This window comes from Diorhabda sublineata, chromosome 8, assembly GCF_026230105.1.
Source record: "Diorhabda sublineata isolate icDioSubl1.1 chromosome 8, icDioSubl1.1, whole genome shotgun sequence".
NCBI lineage: Eukaryota > Metazoa > Arthropoda > Insecta > Coleoptera > Chrysomelidae > Diorhabda > Diorhabda sublineata.
Genome location: NC_079481.1, coordinates 6,608,920 through 6,632,319, shown reverse-complemented (window position 1 = coordinate 6,632,319; position 23,400 = coordinate 6,608,920). Strand labels below are relative to the sequence as shown.

Below are 23,400 nucleotides of genomic sequence, written 5' to 3'. Positions count from 1 at the left end.
GTTGAAATCTTTATTGGAATCGATAGAACGATCATCATGATTCAATGTTTGAAGATGGTTTCATGTAAATGTTGGCCGCGGTTCCGCTTTAGATGGCCCACGCGCAAGGTTCAATTTGGTCACACCCTCTCCAACATATCGGTATTTCACGATCAAATGCTTCAATATTGGCTTCCAGTGCGTCAATCGTTGCTGGTTTATCCCTTAACATGGTCCCACAAGAAATAGTCCAAATCCCACGATCTAGTCGGCCAATTGACGGGCCCCAATCCGTTCACAGAAGGCGGCTCTCAATTTGGCCATTGTTTCGCGTACCATCTGGTATGTAGCACCGTTTTGATGAAATCGCATGTCCAATTCTTCCATTTCGGTTAAAAAAAACTTAAATTATCACACGGTATCGCTCACCATTCACAGTAACGTTCCGGCCATCGTCGTTTTATCTAATTGTTGATATTATTATTTTGGATCACTGTTTGTCACGAAACTTTCTTTTAGAGACTTCAAGAATTGATTCCTTCTTTTGGAATCGAAGCAAAGCTTAATAATGAGTTGTCTGACGTGGAAAGATCTTTTTGCTTTAATATTATTTACTGGAGATTCCTGTGGTGTAGAAGCGGATGTTAATGGTGTTTCAAAATTGAGCTTCGACTACCAGTGGTCTTATTTGATGGGGAGGTGCAAAACCATCTTCTGGGAATTCATCCGGGCTTATTATTAGGGTTAAATATATGTTAAACATCGCAATTTTCAGAATCGTCGTCGTCGCAAACTTCATCTTTGTCTTTGTTATTAATTCCTTCCTTTATACTGTTTTCATTTTTCTTGTTATCTGCTTAGATTCTTAATCCTCTTGAGTGCTGCTTTGCCCTTTCTTTCCTCCTCAACTTTATCTAATTATTCTTTCATAGAGGTTGATATGAGTATTTTGAAGCACTGTTTGTCACGAGATTTTCTCTTAGAGACTTCAAGAATTGATTCCTTCTTTTGGAATTGAAGCAAAGCTTAATAATGAGTTATCTGATGTGGAAAGTGCTTAAATATTGGGCTTCGACTACCAGTGATTTTATTTGATATACAGGTGCAAAACCATTCGAGCTTAACAGATATATTGCAGTAGTTCGAAAGCCCGGACATTCTCTTTCAATATTTAAAAAGAAATCAGTTACCCTTTTCGTTTTAATATCAAATAATTTTCCTGTATCAATAATAAAGAGAATGAATAGACCTAAAAAGCTCTCTGGTGTTTTATACAGAACTCTAGCCTCAGTTGGAAGCAGCTTTTATCTAACACCATTTACGTGTTTTACTACTACGAGGTTATCTTTCTAATGTGTGGGTAATATTTTCCTGTTGTCGGCACTAGATTCAATCTGCGTATAAAAATTACCCATAAGCTTCTTTTAATAGCACTTTCATCAGAAAATAATGTTCAAAGTAAATTAGGCAGGAAAACTTTGCTCGGAAACAGAAACTGTAATTACAAAGAAAAAGAATTCCTTTTATTTTTTTCGCTTATTCGAAATCGAGAGGTTTTTTGATGTCTAAAAGGAGCTTTTCAGGATTTTAACAGAGTATATAATGGTTAAAAATGGAAAATATTTCATCGTACATATCCCTATACGAGGTATAAACAATAAATTATGTAAATTTAGTCATAATTTCTGAATTTGTGAAGCTGCTTCACTCTCTTTTCTAACAAAGGGCGTCTATCTTTCTGCTTTAAGTCAAGCTTAATGTTAATAGAACGTTTGGTTTAAGTTCAATGTAAATTTTTCTGACTGAATTATTCCTGTGAAAATAAGTGACTGTAATATCTAGTGTTATGTAATGAAAAATCTGAGCATGAATACAGAAAAACAGAAAAGATTCGTTATGGGACGTCTATCAGTCACTAGATATGATACTTGGTTATTTTAATATAACCCCTAGATATAAACACGAAGTCAAATATGGGCTGAATTGAGTAGGGAGTGTCCAAAATAAATAGTTTCCATTAGAAGGAGAGACGATACTAAGCAAAAATATATTTATTTTTCAAAGTAATCTACTTTTCCCAGCGAAATTCAATACTTTTTTAATGAGAATTCAAAATAGCCATTAACTGTCCAAATCACCTCTTCATTGTTGGTGAATCTTTGATCACCAAGCTACTTGGGAACAGAAAATAATCCGAGGGAGAAAAAATAGCAATTCAAACTTCAATTCATTGATGATGTTTAATCTGGTGCATTGTCTTGATGAAACAACACTTTCTTCTTGCCGTTTTTACTTGAATTCTCCCACGTAGCACTTTGAGGATTTTCTCCAACAATTCTGCAATCGTCAGCTCTACTACCCAATATTTTACTATTGATAACGAAGGACCAGTCTCATCCAGAGTAGAATCTAGTTCAGCTTTTATATTGGTTATGCCAAGACCTTCAAAACGAAGACCAATTTTTTCCATTATTCGCTGAAATCGTTTACTATTGATGGCTGGCAAAAAAATACTGAACAACGTGGGGTCTTCAACGCCATCACTAGATCAGACCTAGGACTGTTGTCGCCTTTATGGATACCTGAAGACGCTAGATTTAGCAGAGGATAGTGCAGCTACATCTACATTCTTTTGGAGTTCGAGAAACTACGGATTTCCAAGGTGATGATTTTTGGCTGTATGAGACAGAGTGGGATTGATAGTTTAACGATGAATTATTTATATCAGGGAGGTTCAAGTCGCGCGTCTGCATGCTTTATGCATGTAGTATGGTAAAGTTCTTGTTGTTTTTGGTGTTTACGAAATCAATTTGGTTTTAAGTGTCTAGATAAATCTGCTGTATTCAAATAAACTTCAGTTTAGTGAATGTAGGCATTCTATAGTCAAGATTCATACCCAGATATTCTGGATATTCTTACCAAGCTCTAATTTTTCACCAACTTCTCTAATCTGGTGATACAATTTTGGAATAGTGCAGTGGATCAAATACACTACCTTGAAGGACTCCAGGGATAGTCTTTAAGGAATTTCACAGTGATTTGGTCAGTGTGAATGACACCCAAAACTAAATACACGTGGTTCTACTTTTAAAAGTTGAAATGCAACAACTGAAACGTGAAAAAAGGGTTACGCATTGCAGTTTGAGTTGATCTAACTACGTGAAAGTGTGTTTAGACTCAAATCGGTAGATATTTCTATGAATTTGTGAATAAGTACGCGTAATTTTTGTACTTTTAGTTATTAATGTAATGAAAGTAACTTAAAATGAAACAGTTTTGCTATTAGACGTAAAGCGATTGCTGCTTACTGCAATCATGATACTAGCTAAGATAACGGCAGTTCTATATCAAAATAATTGGAGTGGATCGTTTTGATGAAGTATTTTGAATCATTTACTTCACTATGAAGCACTTTAATGCAGCTACTCATTCTAAAATAACTATAGATTGTTTTTATTGCAAACACTCAACTTTTAAACTAATTTTGTAGTTTTCTTATACGTCTTATAAGCCAAAGAGAAAGGTTATTTGAAATATAAAACGTGGTGCTTTCATTTCAACAACAGAACGAACGTAGAAGAATCCATTTTATTAGATCATATATTTTATTAACTGACAACAAATTTACGATTTCAAACGAAAATATGAGGAGCGTTTGAAATTTCAGTCAAACAAAGAAATACAGTTTTTTTTTTGTAGTAATACCAAAGTTTCTTTTTTTACCATTATATTGCCAAAGCGTATCAGAAACTAGCAACGCTCGAACGAGGACTGTTAAACCACTCTGATGAGATGTAATAACGTCGAAACTAGTCAGTGGTTACGAACCCTTCCTTGTTAATGTTAATATCGACAAAAAGGTCGATTGGCATCACGCTCTTCAGAGGAGATGTAATTCAATATACGTCGAGGCATTAGCCAGGAATAAACGACGGAATATATTTTCGAAATATTAAATTTCGAAATTATTTCAGAGGTTAATAGTAGGAGTCGTTTATTTTAATCAAATGTTTCGCTGCTTCTACTATACCTATAAAAATATGAAACAAAAATAAATGTACGTACAAGAGAAAGATACAAATTTGTTCTTTAATATCTCATTTCGTAACTGCTATAAACACGTTTCTTCACAAAAGTTTCGTACAATAGGATTCCAAAATAACAAAAAAGTAGCATAAAATACTTGTGTCTTTTTTTCGAAGTAAATGCTTCTGTACTAAGGACGGAAAACTTTTTGTATTTCGTTCACTTTTGATGGTTGTCATTTACAACAACTGACGTGTTTTATGTCTTCGATAATCTATAAAATTTTTTGTGTTTATAAATCGTTTGGTATAAATTCGGAGCGTCTATAAAAGATAGCTACTGTATACGTGAGCTAAAACTTCAAATAAAACCGAAATTACATTCGAGTTTTTTACAAGACACCTACAAGACCTTCCACAAACAGAATTAAAAACTCTCTCTATAACAATATAAATGAAAAAAAAATTAAATAAACTTCATTGAAGGGTTCTCAAGATATTGTAGAAGGATGAAACGAAAATCCATTATAGAGAAAATTTTCTTTTATAAATAAAAAATTAAAGCTTCTGACCTTATCAACAAAGAGAAATCCAAATAGGTAAGATCTAGGAATCAAAGAAGTAGACGTTAATACCAAAAAAATAAATAAAATATTAAAAAAAGTGACTCGATGATATAATTCTTGCATCTATCTATCGGATCAAGGTTAATAGTCCGGTCAAATTAGACCAAAAAATAAGAGTGAACTACATAAATTCCCAGTGAGCTAAAAATTGTTTAAAATACAATTGGAAATAAAATTTTAATGTTCCCCATCATTTCTGTGTATTGAAAAAAATTTATTCATGGTCAAAGGTTGAAAAAATGAGTTTTTCGCGATTATCAGCAAAACGGTGAGTTTTATCATAAAAATACTTCAGTTAAAAATTGTAGAGCATAGAATTTTCTACAAAAAACGTATGGATAATTTTTCACCTACAAGCCACCGTTTCTGAGATAAAACGATTAAAAAAGTTGTAAAAATTATAATATTTCATATTTACTGTCGTATTTAATGGATATAATTATTGCACAAGAAATATCAAAGCTGTAGAACAACATCGTCGAACTTTGATAATTTCTTACAAATACTCACAAGTCTCGGTTCATTCCAATTTTGCTGAAAATATATTGGTGACACCATTGAATACAACTTTTATAACTTTTTGAATCATTATATCTCAGAAACCATGGCTTGTAGGAAAAAAAATATTCATACGTTTTTTGTAGATAATTTTATAGTCTACAATTTTTGTCTGAGGTTATTTTATGATAAAACTCACCGTTCCGCTAAAAATTACGAAGAACTCATTTTTTTGACCTTTGACCTTGAATAAAATTTTTTCCATGTACGGAAATGATGGGGAATAATCAAATTTTATTTTCAATTGTATTTCAAACAATTTTATTTATTTCCAGCTTGATGGGAATTTATGTAACTTCGAATGTTTAAGTCGATAGGATTATAAGGAGACAAAAAAGACAATTGACACATTAAAATAACATATATTGATAAAAGGATGATTCATTCGTGAGTTATTCGCACGTTGGGCACCGCGGTTACTCACTTTGGATCAAAATCTCATTCAAATTAACATTTTCTAGACCTTATTGACGTGGTTTGAGCGAAATCAGTGGAATTTTTCGCGTCGATGACACCTGGATCCGCCATTATACTCTTGAAATAAAAAAAATCAGTCAAATAAGAGGGAGACTTGTGTCTTTATTAGATCGGAAAGTTTGTTTCGATAGTTTTGAGAATATGGTGAAACATCGATTCAGTAGATTTCGGTGAAATATTTTTGAAAATTAAAAAATTGTTGTCACGCTTCATTATCCACCACTTTCGATTCCTAAATGACCAAACTGAGACTATATCTCAGGAATGGGTCTACCATTTGATTGTGTATTTGAAAATTTACGCAAATTAAATACGATAATCGAATTACCTTTAATGGGAATTTGAAAAAATGAAGGAATAGAAATTGTTGACCTCTATCCAAACTCTCAGCACTTTCTACAACCACTGGATGTAGAAGTTTCGAAGGTTTTTGAGGGCTGCTTGAAAAAAATAAGCTTATGAATGGAGAATAAAAAATTAAGTACTCAAAATACAGTTAGAATTCGGAGATTTTGAATGCTTCTTGGATCCAGATAGTTCAGACTACTTCGAGGTAAAAACCAAGAAAATTGTAGCCCAGATATAAAAAAATGTGGAAATCTATTCATTTTCTATCCCTATAAGTCAAGCTTAAGTTAAAAAATTAGATAGAGAACAAAGAAATCAAGAAAGAAATTGAAAACTAATTGAACAACATCGCTTAGTGATTTTTTTCCACAATTTCTTAAGAGACTTCTATTTATTCACGTGACAAGGTATTTCCAAAAAGGCGTTAATTCACACATAGAACGATGTAGACAAGTGCACTTTTTATTTCCATTTAAAACATCGGTGACACATTTTAACCTCGAAAAACTTTAAGAGAGAGACAAGATGGAAAGCAATCACTTAAGTTTCTGAATTGTCGAGGTGAATGTTTAAAGGTCTCAGCTCGGAAAGACTTTCAACATACTGCGGGAAATGAATTAAATACGTTGCAGTGTAAATTCACTACAAGCATTATTCATAATTCCACCAAGACAAAGCAAAATGCGGAATACAATTAAAAATAGGGGACATTTAGGACTCTATTTGATACTCCCTTACTCTAAAGTCAAGGAGTTTACAAACAACGCTGATTGCGTCATTATCGAGTCATCAGAAGTCTTGAGAATTCCTTGGGGGAGGATTATTATTATGCAGTATTTGCAACTGTAAGAAGATTAGGGAGCAATCACAGTGTGGTAATTCGAGAAGTGCATTTAATTAATCCACCTCATTCCGATTTGAAGTGAAATGGATATTCGCGGTTAATCGTTTGGTGAAAATACTTCTGGCAAGTAATTAATAGTTTCAATATGAGTTTTTGAGACGTGAAACATATTTAGACGGGTCAAATTACTCATGAGCAAAAAAATCGACTCAAGTCACACGCTCGTGATCAAATTTTTCTCCTAAGTTCATCCTAAAAATGCTCGATGGGCTACGCGTCCATTCCGACTTCTTGTAATTTCCCCCGATGAAATAGGGGTAGGGAATGTCGTGATCCCCTTAAATTTATACTAGGTATCGGTTTGACATTAATATCCTCCAGTTTCAATAGAAACCAACTGGATTTTTGTTGTCATTGAAATGCGTCCAGAAACCTTCTCCAAAAATCATGTTTCCTTTTATGTAACACTGCGCAGGTCTTATGTAAACCCTCACTCTACTATTTTTACCATACATGCACCTATGCTTTCGTCTCTGTTCTCTGGTAAATCTCTGGTTTCTCGGTGGGCCAATATTATATGCCCTAATTCTTCATTCAACTGACCAGCAACTCACATCGACTCCTCGCGTTTCTTTGAGCTGTTATTGGACTTGAATATCAATAAACAATTCACCAGGTTATAGGACGATCGAAGAGGTTTAAGAGGGAGGGTTCTATCTAATGGATAAGGAGGAATTATCTAAGATGTTTTTGGGTATGATGTTGCTAGCAGCCGAAGGACCGGATAGCGAAGATTTCTCTTGAGCTTTGAGACTAGGAGCTATCTATTAGCGAGCCAAAACCTAAAAAGAGTTTCTTGAAGCTTATTTAGACAGCTTGGAACGTGGGGTTATGTTAGTATTGTGTTATTGGGGTTGAATCGGCTGTCGCAGCTCTAGAGTTTTTTCAGAAGATATTCAAGTGATGTGCTGTAGATGTTGGCTCTATATATAGATAAGGGAAGTGATTGGTCAGGTAAATAATATTTGGATTTGGAGCTCATACCGTTGGCGGTTTTAATATTTTTTTTTTCGGTGATTTGCGATCGCAGTGGGGTCAATTTTTTTACACGCGATGTATTAATCCTTTTTGGAGACACACTCACTTTCTTAAATCTAATATTTGAACGTTATCGATAGATGCAGTACCTCAACGAAGTTTACGATGCATTCTATCGAAAAGAGATTAACCCTGATTATCAAGCAATCGTATTAGAAAGTTCTTTTTCGTAATTTCTCCTACCATTATACAAACAACTTTATCTCTACTTGTTATTACAATTCACCGAGCTACAAAAGCAGAAAATTGAAGTCTGGTTTCCGGTCGTGTTGGCCTAAGATGCTATCAACGTTGCGAACCTGAGTCTGACTGCACCATTGTGGCCACAAGAGGACGATATCTAACTGTCCTTCTAGATTAAAATGATTTTTCCGAATTGTGCTCAGAAGAATTATATCGGGGCGTTTAACTGAAATATGCTACGGGGGGAGTTTGGGAATATACTATTCCAAATATTCTCGAATCATTAGATATTTCCATAACAAAATAATTATATTGAAATATAATCTCGTTTCTTACACAAATTATTTTCAAACTGATGTTACCTCTTTAGATATACCTTTGACTATTTGTTAAATATTAGTTTTGATCATATTCCACTCGAAACTAACGTGCGGTTGAGATGGCGAACTTTGCATATTAACTAAGTGACATTAACGTTGTTATTAACACGCTCGAGAGAATTTAATCGAAAATCATCCTTAGACGTTATATTAATAACATAGTAGAAACTCCAGATGGGTCAGTACATCTATTAAGTTCATTAATTTCGTGGAAATAAATCACAATACAGATCTCGGACTAACCACGAAAGAGCTGATTAATTTGTCAAAACATGTAGAGAAGATTTTTTCAACTATTTCCATCACGAATGAGTCGAAAAGAGAAAATAATGAAGAGATGTCCCATACCAGATGTCACCATCACCTCAACTTTTTGGGAGCTGCCCAAATTATCTCTAAAACTGCATTAGTCCGATACCGAGCAATTTGCTGGAACTACCAACTAATAACCAAGATCATGCTAATAATAAAAACAATTGATTTTTTACCAAACCACCAATTCGAGTTTAGAAAACATCATAGTACCATCGAACAAATATATAGGATAGTGGATATCCTTTAAGAACAAAATCTTTTGTGTAGTAGTTTTCCTAGACGTAAGCTAGACCTTAAATGAGGTTTGTCGTACCTAGTGTGATTTTTTAAGTTTGAAAAACAGTTTCCACATACAGTATATCTCATATTAGAGTCATATTTGTACAAACAACAACAAAAAATGGCAGTTCCGTTAATAGATTGCGAAAATATTGTATGTAGTAAACACATAAGTTCACTCTAGAAGAAGGTTGAGTTTCTAGATGACAACGCTTATTATACATAACACTATAAAAGCAGTTAACACTTTCCGTGCAACAGATCATCTCTTCAGGTCCCACAAGAAACATTTGGAAGGTGTCCATTAGCCTCAAATTTGCGATTCAAAAATTTTAATAATGTTTTGTTTTCACACAACCTCGCCTGGTTATAGATTGGCATTTAAGACAATGGTATAGCCCAGATTTAATTGCCTCAGACTTTTATATCTTTAGACCTTTCAGAGGGGCATCAATTCACCAGAGATGTAAAAAAGAATATTGTTAAAGATTGAGGATGAATTGAAAAAGGATGGTTGTTGAACTAAAAACTTTTTTGTTTCACCTTGTACGTATTAACATACTTTTTCTTAGTGTAATTCTCAATATTGACTTTAGTATTTTGTTTCCAGTTCCTCCGGATATTGACGATTCCGGAACAAGTAAAGACATTACCATAAAGGAAGGCGAGAATGTCACTGTAACTTGCAGCGCGACAGGACATCCAGAACCGAGGATACTTTGGAGAAGAGAGGATGGAGGACATTTAATTATGCAAGTTGGGTCTCATGAAACTCAAAAAGGTATCTAATTATCATTTAAATCCAGTTTTATGATAGAAGTTTTCAGAAACGTTAGGATTAGTTTTATGTTTAATAAAAGATGGTATTTATTCAACGAATATATGCAATACTGATTCTCTTTTCACATATTTTCAATGATTGAATCGTTAAATGAATCATTTCTGTTATTCCTACGATTTTTAATCAATATAATAACAAAAAATGACGCAATATTTGGAGCAACATAAAAATAAAATCGAGTGATGATTCAATAGGAGATGAAAATACGAGAACACCCTGTATGTATTTGTATTGGGTGTCACAAATTCATAAACGGAATTCCAAAAATGAGATCCAATAATTACAAGCAGTTTTCATTTTTGTAATAACGATTGTTATACTAAATACGAACCTGTTATTTTTTTATAAAATTTTTTTTTTATATCGGTCATAACAAGCTCAAATTACCAATCAAATAACGTATTTTTCCATTTTTCCAATTCGTCAAAGCATCAAAGCAACTTCAAAAAACATAAATTTTATTGAATTGTGAAAATTATTTTCAAAACATACTGCCTTGCCTAATTTGCTAATACCAAAACGAATATTTCCTGGCGTTGAGAATCAATTTTCATAATTTTTTTACTGATTGATATCTTCATAATCGTCTTCAAATTATAACATCCTTCAACTTGGTGCTTAAATCTTCTTATTTTTCAGTTCTCTGTTAAATGTTTTATGAGTTTATATACGATATTCAATTGATTGGGACCTTCTGCAATGCTTTTCAGCCTCTCACAAAGCAGTTATAAGCTGTTGAATTTGTTGTTACATAAAAGAATCAAAGTTGTGAACCTCCTTGTAGAACTCCAGTAAAAAAGAAATTAAAAATGTTATATAAAACTTTATGTAGCTTATTTTAATCTTCCCATTCGATATCAAGATGAAATATGAATACCTTAATTCCTAAATAGTAACTGCAATAACAGATCGGAAGAATATAGAAAAAACACAATGTTTACATCTTTGATTACAATTTCTGTGTAGTTAATCCCCCCAAGAACAGGGATGGCTGAAATGCCAAAAAGATTCTATACCTAGACATACCATCAACAACCTCAAAGTCAATATTTTCTGTGCCTCCTTGTTAAAATTCGAATAAACAGCTACCGCTATGATCAAAGTTCAACTAAGTTAAATTCCTTGTAAGTTTTGAAAAAAATTGATTCCTTTGCCATCTTGTAGCTTGAGAATACCAAATTTAGTAGACTGTATTGGACTATTAACAACAAAGAAACTAATTTTTTTCGAAATTCTGAACCATACTTTGGGGCGATATAGCTTCTCAGAGATGTAACAGTATGCAGTTCAATTAGAAATGTTTGTTCTAATACGTATAAAATAATAAGTATTTTAAATAAATAATCACAATTTATGATAATTTTCTTCAGAATGTCTCTTTATGGCGAACGGTTCGCTGGGATCTAAACCGGCCATTGCCCTGCATTAGGACAAAATTTTCGTCGATGAAACTGGTGTAGGGAACGTCGAAATACCCTCAAATTTATACTATGTATCGGTTTTCCATTAATCTCACAGCTCCTCCGCCAGAGACCAACTGGATTTTTGTTTTCATTGAAATGCACACCCACCGAAAACGTGCAGAAGCCCCTATCAACTATCAGCTGCTAAATTGGTTGTTATATTATTTATTCCAATTTGTGAACCACATTGTTGAACTCTAGTAATACAGGGTGGTTATATACTAAGTTTAATCGATTCCTCTGACAACCTGTAGTTTATGAACAATGAAATTAATTTTTTTTTCGAAATAATTGGGGCCGCTATAGCTTCTCAAAGATGTTGACACGATGTTCGAAAGTATGTAGTTCACTTAGAAATGTTTGTTCTAATACGTATAAAATAATAAGTATTTTAATTAAATAATCACAATTTATGATAATTTTCTTCAGAATGTCTCTTTATGGCGAACGGTTCGCTGGGATCTAAACCGGCCATTGCCCTGCATTAGGATGAAATTTTCGTCGATGAAACTGGTGTAGGGAACGTCGAAATACCCTCAAATTTATACTATGTATCGATTTTCCATTAATCTCACAGCTCCTCCGCCAGAAACCAACTGGATTTTTGTTTTCATTGAAATGCACACCCACCGAAAACGTGCAGAAGCCCCTATCAACTATCAGCTGCTAAATTGGTTGTTATATTATTTATTCCAATTTGTGAACCACATTGTTGAACTCTAGTAATACAGGGTGGTTATATACCAAGTTTAATCGATTCCTCTGACAACCTGTAGTTTATGAACAATGAAATTAATTTTTTTTTCGAAATAATTGGGGCCGCTATAGCTTCTCAAAGATGTTGACACGATGTTCGAAAGTATGTAGTTCACTTAGAAATGTTTGTTCTAATACGTATAAAATAATAAGTATTTTAAATAAATAATCACAGTTTATGATAATTTTCTTCAGAATGTCTCTTTATGGCGAACGGTTCGCTGGGATCTAAACCGGCCATTGCCCTGCATTAGGATGAAATTTTCGTCGATGAAACTGGTGTAGGGAACGTCGAAATACCCTCAAATTTATACTATGTATCGGTTTTCCATTAATCTCACAGCTCCTCCGCCAGAGACCAACTGGATTTTTGTTTTCATTGAAATGCACACCCACCGAAAACGTGCAGAAGCCCCTATCAACTATCAGCTGCTAAATTGGTTGTTATATTATTTATTCCAATTTGTGAACCACATTGTTGAACTCTAGTAATACAGGGTGGTTATATACTAAGTTTAATCGATTCCTCTGACAACCTGTAGTTTATGAACAATGAAATTAATTTTTTTTTCGAAATAATTGGGGCCGCTATAGCTTCTCAAAGATGTTGACACGATGTTCGAAAGTATGTAGTTCACTTAGAAATGTTTGTTCTAATACGTATAAAATAATAAGTATTTTAATTAAATAATCACAATTTATGATAATTTTCTTCAGAATGTCTCTTTATGGCGAACGGTTCGCTGGGATCTAAACCGGCCATTGCCCTGCATTAGGATGAAATTTTCGTCGATGAAACTGGTGTAGGGAACGTCGAAATACCCTCAAATTTATACTATGTATCGGTTTTCCATTAATCTCACAGCTCCTCCGCCAGAGACCAACTGGATTTTTGTTTTCATTGAAATGCACACCCACCGAAATCGTGCAGAAGCCCCTATCAACTATCAGCTGCTAAATTGGTTGTTACATTATTTATTCAAATTTGTGAACATCCTTGTTGAACTCTAGTGATACAGGGTGGTCCTATACTAAGTTTAATTACTTTAATACTTTTTTTTCGAAATAATTGGGGGCACTATAGCCTCTCAAAGATGTTGACACGATGTTCGAAAGTATGCAGTTCACTTAGAAATGTTTGTTCTAATACGTATAAAATAATAAGTATTTTCAATAAATAATCACAGTTTGTGGTAATTTTCTTCAGAATGTCCCTTTATGGCGAAAGGTTTTCAACGATCTAAAAATCTACATATCTCTTAAACCATAAATTCTATCGAATTGAACAAAGAGTATGTTTTTGTTAAAAAATCTATTGAAAATTTATTTTTGCTATCTTTAGATTGTACAGATTGTCTTTGTAAAAGTTACGGATTGTTAATCATTGAGTACTGTCCTATTGATTCTGGACATACGTTTAAATATATTATGTTTTCAAAAATTAGGATCAAATTAAACTGAATCCGAACCCGAATAAAGTAACCATTGGAATAGTGGATTTTTTTCTTCTCTATACAGGAACTAACGCGCATTAGTTGCAAAAGGAGCTTACAGTGGATATAGGGAAATAACAACATAGTAGAAAGAACCAGATTTCGAATGGATTTTCTGTGGTTCATCAAAATAAAGATTCAATTTGAGAAAAGAAATTTATTTATTCGATCTAAGAGCACATTTTCAACAATACCGTAGCAAGTTAATCCATAAATAAACAACATTATGCATAATATGACATAATATTAACAAAACGTAAAATATTCACAAAATCTATAAAATTTTTCAGAAATTACTCCAGTTTCCGCAAAAATTTTCCAAGAAATAATTTAAATAATCGAATTTGAACAGAATATTCACTTTTAATGAAACGTATCTGGTTATCACCTTCACAACTCCATTAAGATTTATTACAAGATATTAAATAACTATCAAATTTCGGAAGGACTATCAGAGGGGAGGTATTTAAATAGGGCAGATCAGGATGAGATTACGTTACATGGCCTCGAAGTTATAAATTCGAATTTAGGAATCATCAGAATTTATTAGGGTAATACACAACGTTCGATAAAGAGGAATTTGATATCTACTTCATCATTACAGTTGAAGAAATATAAAAATTAATAAAAATCGCACAAAATATTACATATAACGACGACTATTTCATCTAAATTCATGTCAAATGTCATGTCAAAAGTCAAATTTGATAAAAGGTGTCATATTATAAGATTGACATTGTCTACGTCATTGTCATTGTTATATCAGTGTTGCCACTCAAAATATTTCTTCAATTTCTTATTTCTCACACCTTTTGATATATTAGTCGATATGTCAAATTTCATCTTTCTTCCAAAAATTATTAAAAAAACTGATTTTAAAACAGAAGGGACATAAAATCAAGAACATTTAGATGCATTAAAATATGAATATTGATATTTGTGTCGAAATAATTGAATTTCTACTCGATTTTATCAATTATTCTTATTCAAGAGCTTATCGACAGCAACATTTTGTACGTTTGCAATAACAGTACCTCAGTTATTGCGTAATTTTCAGCATAAAATATTGTCGCTTCCAATCAAATTCCTCAAGGAATCAACACTAGTTCGGGATGTGAAGGTATATTCGGTAATCTTTTTCTGTAGAACTCAATCCATAAAATTTTTAGTGAATCTTTGAAATTTTCATTCCAAATATGCTCCAGTGAATGTTGTCGGAAAATGCTGGAATTATAAAAATATATTATCGGATAGAAGCCAAAATTTCCGGATAGAAAAATGGAAAAAAATCGTAGGGATCTTTATTTTGGAACCAGCAAGGTGGAAAGTCTTATTGGGCCAACTCAGGCAATTATGACCTCTTAATTTTCAGTTGTGGTGATACAGGAAGAGCCATAAATTGTTCAAATGGAAAAAACTACATTGTAATCAAACAAGTAGTTATTTAAAATAAAATTGTACACGTCGATTGATGATCCACAATTTTGTTTTCAAATAGAACATAACTGAAAATAGTGATGAAGATAATTAATAATTTTTTGAGGTCAGCTAAGCTTTCCTATGCTTCCGAGACTAGATTTCTTGATAAATCTACTTTCCGAACTGGTAGCATTCTTTATTTATTCTTAAGCTCACAATTATTTGAATCACTCGAGTATATAAAATTGAAATACCGAGGACTCTCTCACAAAAAAAAACTACGGAACTCGAATCGTAAATGGTCCAATAAACTCGTAGTAAAAGATCGTAAAGACATTTAACAATCCTCGAGTTCGTTTAACTAATATTGTTTTAGCACATCGTTATTTTTCAAAGAGCGTCCTTATCGTAATTTATTATCAGGATACTTGATTTTACAATTTTACGAGGATATCGGTAACTGGATACATGAAATATTCACGATCTCAATTAAAACTAACAAAATTTGTTCGTTTTATTATAGTATAAAACAAGTAGTGTCTTTTGCTTTAGTGTTTTTATATGTATTACGCTCCTTGTTAATTATAATTTAACATTTGATTAGTTTTGCTGTTGAATCTTATAAATAACTGAAAATTTCTGTTATTACTTGCAAGCAGTTATTTTCTCAAATTGATATCACTTTCCATCATCACCAGAGCAAAGCAATTATTCAATCAACTACCTCCAAAATTATATATAACTAAAACAAGAATATTAGTTCTAAAATATCTCAAGATCGCTATGCTTTTATTTCCTCGTTCCTTGTAAAAGAATCAGTGACAGTCTAAATGTATATTTGAGCTAGAGCAAACCATACTCAGCATTCGAAACAAGACTTAAATTCCATCATCTTTAGCACAAAGAAGTTATTCAATCAGCTACCTTCTAAATTATATATAACTAAGAATATTAGTTCTAAAATATCTCAAAGTCGCGATGCTTCTTTTCCTCGTTCTGAAGGTAGATTTGAGCTAGATCAAACCATACTCAGCATTCAAAAAAAGACTTAAATTCCATCATCTTCAATGCAAACAAATTATTCAATCAACTACCTTCGAAATTATATATAACTAAGAATATTAGTTCTAAAATATCTCAAAGTCGCGATGCTTCTTTTCCTCGTTCCTTCTAAAAGAATCAGTGACAGTCTGAAGGTAGATTTGAGCTAGAGCAAACCATGCTCAGTATTCAAAACAAGATTTGAACTCTATCATCTTCAATGCAAACAAATTATTCAATCAACTACCTTCGAGATTATATATAACTAAGAATATTAGTTCTAAAATATCTCAAAGTCGCGATGCTTCTTTCCTCGTTCCTTCTAAAAGAATCAGTGACAGTCTGAAGGTAGATTTGAGCTAGAGCAAACCATGCTCAGTATTCAAAACAAGATTTAAATTCCATCATCTTCAATGCAAACAAATTATTCAATCAACTACCTTCGAAATTATATATAACTAAGAATATTAGTTCTAAAATATCTCAAAGTCGCGATGCTTCTTTTCCTCGTTCCTTCTAAAAGAATCAGTGACAGTCTGAAGGTAGATTTGAGCTAGATCAAACCATACTCAGCATCCAAAAAAAGACTTTAATTCCATCATCTTCAATGCAAACAAATTATTCAATCAACTACCTTCGAGATTATATATAACTAAGAAGATTAGTTCTAAAATATCTCAAAGTCGCGATGCTTCTTTTCCTCGTTCCTTCTAAAAGAATCAGTGACAGTCTGAAGGTAGATTTGAGCTAGATCAAACCATACTCAGCATCCAAAAAAAGACTTAAATTCCATCATCTTCAATGCAAACAAATTATTCAATCAACTACCTTCGAAATTATATATAACTAAGAATATTAGTTCTAAAATATCTCAAAGTCGCGATGCTTCTTTTCCTCGTTCCTTCTAAAAGAATCAGTGACAGTCTGAAGGTAGATTTGAGCTAGATAAAACCATACTCAGCATCCAAAAAAAGACTTTAATTCCATCATCTTCAATGCAAACAAATTATTCAATCAACTACCTTCGAGATTATATATAACTAAGAAGATTAGTTCTAAAATATCTCAAAGTCACGATGCTTTTATTTCCTCGTTCCATCTAAAAGAATCAGTGACAGTCTGAAGGTAGATTTGAGCTAGAGCAAACCATGCTCAGTATTCAAAACAAGATTTAAATTCCATCATCTTCAATGCAAACAAATTATTCAATCAACTATCTTCGAAATTATATATAACTAAGAAGATTAGTTCTAAAATATCTCAAAGTCGCGATGCTTCTTTTCCTCGTTCTGAAGGTAGATTTGAGCTAGATCAAACCATACTCAGCATTCAAAAAAAGACTTAAATTCCATCATCTTCAATGCAAACAAATTATTCAATCAACTACCTTCGAAATTATATATAACTAAGAATATTAGTTCTAAAATATCTCAAAGTCGCGATGCTTCTTTTCCTCGTTCCTTCTAAAAGAATCAGTGACAGTCTGAAGGTAGATTTGAGCTAGAGCAAACCATGCTCAGTATTCAAAACAAGATTTAAATTCCATCATCTTCAATGCAAACAAATTATTCAATCAACTACCTTCGAAATTATATATAACTAAGAATATTAGTTCTAAAATATCTCAAAGTCGCGATGCTTCTTTTCCTCGTTCTGAAGGTAGATTTGAGCTAGATCAAACCATACTCAGCATTCAAAAAAAGACTTAAATTCCATCATCTTCAATGCAAACAAATTATTCAATCAACTACCTTCGAAATTATATATAACTAAGAATATTAGTTCTAAAATATCTCAAAGTCGCGATGCTTCTTTTCCTCGTTCCTTCTAAAAGAATCAGTGACAGTCTGAAGGTAGATTTGAGCTAGAGCAAACCATGCTCAGTATTCAAAACAAGATTTAAATTCCATCATCTTCAATGCAAACAAATTATTCAATCAACTACCTTCGAAATTATATATAACTAAGAATATTAGTTCTAAAATATCTCAAAGTCGCGATGCTTCTTTTCCTCGTTCTGAAGGTAGATTTGAGCTAGATCAAACCATACTCAGCATTCAAAAAAAGACTTAAATTCCATCATCTTCAATGCAAACAAATTATTCAATCAACTACCTTCGAAATTATATATAACTAAGAATATTAGTTCTAAAATATCTCAAAGTCGCGATGCTTCTTTTCCTCGTTCCTTCTAAAAGAATCAGTGACAGTCTGAAGGTAGATTTGAGCTAGAGCAAACCATGCTCAGTATTCAAAACAAGATTTAAATTCCATCATCTTCAATGCAAACAAATTATTCAATCAACTACCTTCGAGATTATATATAACTAAGAATATTGGTTCTAAAATATCTCAAAGTCGCGATGCTTCTTTTCCTCGTTCTGAAGGTAGATTTGAGCTAGATCAAACCATACTCAGTATTCAAAACAAGATTTGAACTCTATCATCTTCAATGCAAACAAATTATTCAATCAACTACCTTCGAAATTATATATAACTAAGAATATTAGTTCTATAATATCTCAAAGTCGCGATGCTTCTTTTCCTCGTTCCTTCTAAAAGAATCAGTGACAGTCTGAAGGTAGATTTGAGCTAGAGCAAACCATGCTCAGTATTCAAAACAAGATTTGAACTCTATCATCTTCAATGCAAACAAATTATTCAATCAACTACCTTCGAGATTATATATATCTAAGAATATTAGTTCTAAAATATCTCAAAGTCGCGATGCTTTTATTTCCTCGTTCCATCTAAAAGAATCAGTGACAGTCTGAAGGTAGATGTGAGCTGGAGCTAACCATACTCAGCCTTCAAAACAAGACTTCCTGCGGCAAGGATGATTTATCAGCATATCAGTCAAATTGTTATTACATATTTTCATATTTTCTATATTATCTAATGGCATTAAAGCTTATTTGTCTATTATTTTTCAAGAACAATTGCCTTATATAGATATTATACCCCCGAAACTATTTTTATGGTGGTTTAAATATTCAACAGGATTTCACTATAAAAAAGTTACACAATTGAAATTCCATACAGTTTTTCTATATTTAAACTACTCTCGTATTTGTAAAGCTCATAGAATCGCATTACTTTTTTCTGTGATAGATCCATTCATTTCAAACTTGATGTTCAAATAAAAACATTCGCAGTATCATCATCAATGTCATATCTAGTTAATTTTCACAGCAATCGAGATTAAAAGCGTGAAATTCATGTACATATACGATTCCAAACATTCACAATTATAATTAAAACAAAAACAGTTACGTTTTTTTTAGAAATTTTGAAATTACAACCATGTCTTAGCAATAAACAATTCCTGCAAATCCATTTTCAATTAAAGGTTTTTTATAATTTAAAACCCAATTCGTATAAGGTTATAAGGAGAAATGTTTGTGGGACTATGAAGAAGAGCTGAAGGATTTGTAAAAATATTCATTAATAACAAGATACATAAAAGCTCAAATAGGGAGATGGTTGATGCAGATCAAAAGGTTGCCGCTAAATTAACAATTGAAAAAGAGGAAGGAGGTATAAGAAAATGCTGTTTGGAGGTGTAAAACCGAATTGGAGCGCAAAATAATTAATATACAGTAAAATTTAATTGAATATAAAAGCTATTTTGAACAATATTTTTCACGAAACTTTATTGTTATTTAGTTTTTAGCTATTTGCAATCAAATGTCTATAAGCCAGCTCTTGTCTCTTTTTCAATCCGAAACCAATAAAAGCGGAATTTTTTTTATAGTCCTTCCGCTTGATATATCTCGTCACATTTACATTTTATATATCTGCATAACGAAACACGAAGAGAAAAGAGATCGAGGACAGTGAAAAACTTTATTGTTCCAGCTGAAACGTTTCGAGGGCCAAGTCTAAAACTTGTGAGGGTCGACAGGCGTCAGATGGGCGCTTACTTATGCATTGCAAGTAACGACGTGCCACCGGCAGTGAGCAAAAGGATCACTCTGCATATTACTTGTAAGTATTCTTTAAGGTACCGTATGGTTTCAACAAAAATCCACATTTTTTCTAAAAAGTTCTAGTATGAAATTGAAAATCGCCTACCACTTAACTATTCATCTTAACACAAGTGAACAAAATTTGCGGCAATAGACGAAAAGTTTAATTTGGAAGCTTATTAGAGGAATTTTCAGCTTTGGAATCAAATATTTTCAGCATTGCTTACTTTAAGAAGAATTGGCGTTTATATGACACTTATTTTTAATGCTAAAGCAAAACAAAGTGCATTGGGGTGAAGCAAAAAAAATTTGGCGTTTTTATTTTAATTTACATACCTTCCATTCCGTGTATACATTGCTAATAGCATAATACTTGATGTATAAAACGACACTGCCTTATCTATAGGCCCAAATAACTTTTCTGGACCATTCGATGTTCTATTACAGAAATTTAAATTTTTTTCCTTAACTCAATACAGGCTAATTGAAACAGTAGTTGAATTACCTCAATTACCTTTTGAGGATCTAAGTACTGACCAAAGGTAGTGATACCTGTACTGATTTGGTTAACAAATATTCCGGAAAACTAAATCACACTCGTTGGCTGACATTTGGAACTTAGAATTTAGTAATTCAAGAGTTCCTACAAGTTTGGTTCAGTATAATGGATAGCAATTTATTCTCGAATGCTCGGAGGTATTTTAGATGTATCACAAGGTTATTTAGCATAATAACACAGATTCCAGGAAACAAATTATGAAACTGGGATTGCAAAGAATACCAAAAACAAGAAAATTGCATCACAACAAACGCTTTTAAGTTAGTTAGAACTTTCCAGATACCATCGATTTACTTTACAGAATTTACAGAAGCAGATCTTCAAGAAGCAATCCAAGTAAAAAGGATATTGGAAATCCCTAAATTTCCTTGTCATACACCGGTATTAAACTTCTAACTTAGGCTTCTTCGTCGGCAAGTGGAACCAGCAGAAGAGATGTCTTCATGAAAGCAAAGCTAAAGCTACAACTTTTCAAACCAAAACGGAATATACATTTCAAGAGCTAACAGTAAATTTCAAGTGTATTGATATGTTTTGGTATAGGTTGGGTGAGCTCTGGGTTACTTTGTTCTAGACAAAGAAATTGCTTCGTAGATTTAAAACGTAAAATAATCATTTTATATGAGTTTTGTCTACTTTTACGGACCTTTCGGTGGGGTAATTCATTTTTGTAGTGCTTTCCCACTAAACCTATGATAGTAGTCAATTCTTAGTTACTACCAATACAAATATTAATAGACATAACCTCAATTTCTCGCTGTATATAAGTGAGCAGACGCAATTATAGTAAGCGAGAGCTTCATTGAAAGAAAATCACATCAATTTCAACCCTATACGGCTCATTATGAAAATAAATCATGCCGAAATACAAATATTTCATCCAATCAAAACAATCTGATGAACTTTTTTTCTACGTTGCTATTTTCCATGCGGAAAGGAACGAATTTCTAGCCTGAACTTCTCTGTAGATGTCAATTATCAGCTAGTTAGGATGTTATGCCTTTAAAATCACTGTGGACTGCCACAAATTGATTGCAACAGCTGTGTAAGTATGATTATTTGAATCACCATCCTTCCACGAATATGCTGAGTACCACGAATGGTTGAGTAGTTCACCAAGAAATAGTAGACGTGTGCTTGCATGTTTGCAAAACAAAATAATGGGACCAAATCATAAACGAATAGCTTTAGGATGAAAGATTACCATGGAGGATACTTCAAAATAAGAGGATGCCACTTTATGGTCATAGAAACACAGTTTTTTCAATCTGTTTAGTCGGTGAAGCTGAAAAAATGTCTTCTAGGTATGTGCTTGAGTTTAAAATGGTTCTTTAACCACATCAACCGTTGGTTTATATTAAATTGGGCAAAACAGGCCTACATACCCAAAAATTCATGACACCTCTATGATATAAGAAGGAAATATGTTGATAAACTACAATAATAACTGTGCCTTTGAAGCTGTTCATCTAATAATGAATTACATAGTCTACAACAAACTCTTTTTGAAATTGAAAGTTAATTCACTTAATTTAATTTCAATTAAAGTAAATCTGAATGTCACGGAATCAGCCCACCTCTAATTTCCAAAGCTTCGTATTGGAGTTACAGCAATCGCTGCATACCCTCATCAATTAGGAACTTGGCGTCTGTCCTATAAAAAAGCTTCGTTCAAATCAACTGTGAATCACCTGGATACTTTCACATGCAAATGAACTCGAATGAAGTATCGCAATTGTCGGTTGCTTTCAAGTCATTCTCGAAATAAAAATATAGAATATAGTTAATATCACGTGGCATATTTTCATTTAAAAAGTGGAATGACTTTATTTCGTATTAATACGAGGGACGCTATTTTAGTATTGAATGAAAACAAATATTCATATTTAGATATGATTGTTTTTCAAAATATTCTCTATTAAGGTCAATTTGAGACATGTAATTCGAATACATCAACCAAGAGCTTCGTTTTATCTTGATTCTAAAGTTCTATGAAGTGGTACTAGTCCCGAAACATCCCTATTTATAACTAATCAAAAATAACAGCAAGCGAAAATGACGATAAAGTTAAGGGGGTAGGATAAGCAGTCAAAATAGAAAAAGACGAGATTATTAACAAAAACCCTAAGGAAAAGAATGTTCCAGAATATTGCAATAAGATAAAACAATCTAAAAAACGGAACAGGTTCCATAAAACGGGATGCAAAACTCACCAAGGATGGAAACGAAAACCTAAAAAAAGCAGAAGAATGTACAAAGCAAATAACGCATATTATGCCTTCCTGTACATATTTACGTCTATAAATGTTCATATAAACAATAGAGTCAGAGTATATGAGAACATTTTGAAACTATAATAATGTACGTTCGAGAATATTGTATCTTGCTTACAAATCTTTGAAACTAAAATAATAAGAAGAACAAATAGCTCAAATGGTAAGGCTGGAGCATGGAGATACATATATAATCATGAGGTATATGGGAAACAAGTAATTTATTGGAGTTTTGAGTCTGTTTTGAGCCATATAATGTAAATAGATAAACAGAGAATGCCGAAAAAAGTGCTTGAAGGGCTCAAGACTTCGGAAAAGGTGGCTGATAGAAGTGACAGGAAACGCATTCAGTCTTTTGATGATACGTGATTGAAAGAGAGCAATTTTAGAGCATTGAGTGGCATATTATGCTAGTGACTGAGCAGAAAATGCCGAAAAAAGGCGCTTGAAAAAGTGGGATGATTGGAAGACCTCA

General features: G+C 32.8%; 1 protein-coding gene across 1 annotated transcript in view; it reads left to right on the top strand.

The window, feature by feature from the left end:
* The window catches only part of LOC130447428 (lachesin-like), a 102,820-nt gene that overhangs the window by 58,197 nt on the left and 21,223 nt on the right, over positions 1-23,400 (top strand). The window contains exons 5-6 of the mRNA XM_056784241.1: positions 9,723-9,893; positions 19,984-20,112. Of these exons, the coding sequence (XP_056640219.1) occupies positions 9,723-9,893; positions 19,984-20,112 (300 nt within the window). The remainder of the gene's footprint in view (positions 1-9,722; positions 9,894-19,983; positions 20,113-23,400) is intronic.